We start from the raw sequence: 2458 nt of genomic DNA on the forward strand, positions 1-2458 counted from the left end.
GAGAATACAAGTGTGTCAGTGCACGTGCCCAGAGAGAATTTACCTGGGGGCAGCTAGGTGGTGCAGTGGATAAAGCACCGGCCCTGAAGTCAGGAGGACCTGAGTTCAAATTTGACCTCAGACCAATCACTTGACACTTGCTAACTGTATGACCCTGGGCAAGTCACTTAATCCCAATTGCCTAAAAAGGAAAAAAAAAAGAGAATTTATCTGGCCACATGTTAGGACCATTCTCTTTGAGGGGCGGTTGAGTGGAAGAGGGATTATTCTTTCCCTGCTGAGCCTCAGAGATAAGAACTTAGAAAGTGGAAATTGCTAGGAGGCAGATTAAATTTGCTGTGTAGAAAGGCTGCCTACCAATTAAGGGGATGGGGTACTTGAGAAGGGAGGTGATTCCACACCCCTGAAGGTCTCATGCAGAAGCTGGATGATTTGCTTGTCCAGTGTGTTATGGAAGGAATGCTTGACCAATCAATAAATCAATAGCTCTTTATTAAGCACAGTCAGATGTAGAGGTGGGGTGAGATGGCCAATGATATCCCTTCCAACTCTGAGATTCTACGGTTCCGTGACTGGCATTTGTACAAGTTAAAGCCTGCCTGTGCTACAGATAGTGTGATTGCCCCCTCCCCACCTTCCTTAAGTATGTCACTCACCTCTCCTCCTCTGCTCTGTGGGTTGGGGGAGCAGAGAATTATGAAGGAAACTCAAAAGTGGAAGAAGAATGAAGTGAGCTAGCAGGGTCCCTGAGAAAAGGCACAGAAGGGAGACCACAGGATGGGGTACAGGGGTTAGGGAGGCATTTTTTCAGCTGAACTCGGTGTTCTAGGACACACTGACAGAAAGACCTAGCATAGCCCTGGGCTAAACCCTTAAGGATTTATCTGCCCCATATAAGCAGTGGGGGGTGGGGGTGGGGGTGGGGGTAAAGGTGGGTGTGGCCTGGAGAAAACAGCCAGCTATTCTTTGTCCACTCAGATCCTCCAGCTCCTCTGGGTGAGTGGAGACACTTGCGCCCACTCACTGAAGAGGACACTCTTCAATCTCAGACGCCTCCCTGACCATGGGTGACTTTGGTGGTCATATGATCCCGGGCCTTGCCATCTTCATCTTTGGGATCTACCAAGGAGTGCTGACATCGCTGTCGCTGCTCAGGGACCAGCTTTCCCCACACCCTCCCACGAGCCAAAGGACGGGCTGGCTATGGCAGCTACCTGTGGGTGCGCTGCTGAAGGTGCTGTTTGGCACCATCTCATTCCTGCATGAGATCTCAAGCCTTCACGCCACCATGATTGTGACAGACTACAATGACCCGTATTTTAGCATCATATTCCCCATGATGTGGCAGCATTTCACCATGTTCACTGTCTTCATCTTGAGCGGACTCGTGGATCTGGTGAGCCGGGTCTGCCTGGCCAAGAGACGGCTGGGCCTGGAGGTGGCAGCCCAGATCTTGGCAACACTCGTGCTGGTCCCGCTGATGTTCTGTCACCTGTGGCACATGGAAGGGCTGGAGAAACAGAGCCATATCCTCCTCTTGTTTTCCATCTCCCTGCTTGCCTTGGCAATGACCATAGAGCTCTGGGTTCCCAACCAACCCCAGCTTTGGTTAATCAAGACCTGGCTTTTCTTGGTGACTGGGACATGGTTGATGCACATGGCCTTCATGCTCTTCTACCCAGTCACTGCCCGCGCATGGCATCACTACACCACAGAAAACATCATGTTCCTCACCACCTTCTTCTGCTGGCACCTAGTAGCAGGTGCTTTGATTCTAGGGGTCATCTACACCTTCTCTATCCTTTGGCACCAGTACTGTGGCCTGGCCCCAGACTTAGGTGGGAACAATGAGGCTAAGTATCACCTGTGCCTTCCCGAAACTCCAGATGAAGAGCTACAGGAGGCAGAGTTGGAAGGTCACATCCAGAGGACCCTCTTTTTTGCAGAGCCCACCTTAGGTCCTAGAAACTTCAGGGTCAAAGAGTAACTTGGATTCCCTCATACTTCCCTTTTTTCCTGGCTTCTTGCTCTGGGTGTTTCTCTCTCCCATTGATTCCCAAGTGAAGGCAGCAATCCTTCCCATCTATCTATCTAACATCTGCCTGGAGGGGTCGGGGTGGGGGTAGTGAGGTAAGAGGAGGGAGGAATGTAGGGAAGAGGACAAATTGGAAGAAGGGAGGCAGGATAAGGGGAGGTAAAGGAACATTTTAGATTGACATTTATGCTCTTCCTCCAAAAAGGGCTTCCCTATATGTCTCCATTTTTATCCCCTGATGCTCCCCTGGGTTCAGGTCAGGCCAAGCTTGCATGGCCACACCACATTCCAAATTCTTAGGTCCTGACCCTGTACTTTTTATATAATCCCCTAATTCCTGTTTCTTCTTTCTCCCAATCCATATCCACTACGCTTTTAAGGCAAAAATCATCCCCTCTAGGAATGCTTTTCTGATGAGCTTCA

At 50.1% G+C, this 2458-nt stretch overlaps 1 protein-coding gene across 1 annotated transcript; it reads left to right on the forward strand.

Annotated features, from left to right (window-relative positions):
* The first annotated feature begins 1063 nt into the window (after positions 1–1063).
* On the forward strand, positions 1064–1987 carry TEDDM1 (transmembrane epididymal protein 1). Its single transcript, XM_020984282.1, has one exon. It carries the CDS (start codon positions 1064–1066, stop codon positions 1985–1987), a length of 924 nt encoding a protein of 307 aa, XP_020839941.1.
* The last annotated feature ends 471 nt before the right edge of the window (positions 1988–2458 follow it).

The sequence above is a fragment of the Phascolarctos cinereus genome, unplaced genomic scaffold, assembly GCF_003287225.1.
Source record: "Phascolarctos cinereus isolate Bilbo 61053 unplaced genomic scaffold, phaCin_HiC Scaffold_5;HRSCAF=322, whole genome shotgun sequence".
Classification (NCBI taxonomy): Eukaryota; Metazoa; Chordata; class Mammalia; order Diprotodontia; family Phascolarctidae; genus Phascolarctos; species Phascolarctos cinereus.

Excerpts from the sequence above, each read along its gene's own strand:
- TEDDM1 (XM_020984282.1), top strand. The coding sequence starts at position 1,064 with ATGGGTGACTTTGGTGGTCATATGATCCCGGGCCTTGCCATCTTCATC.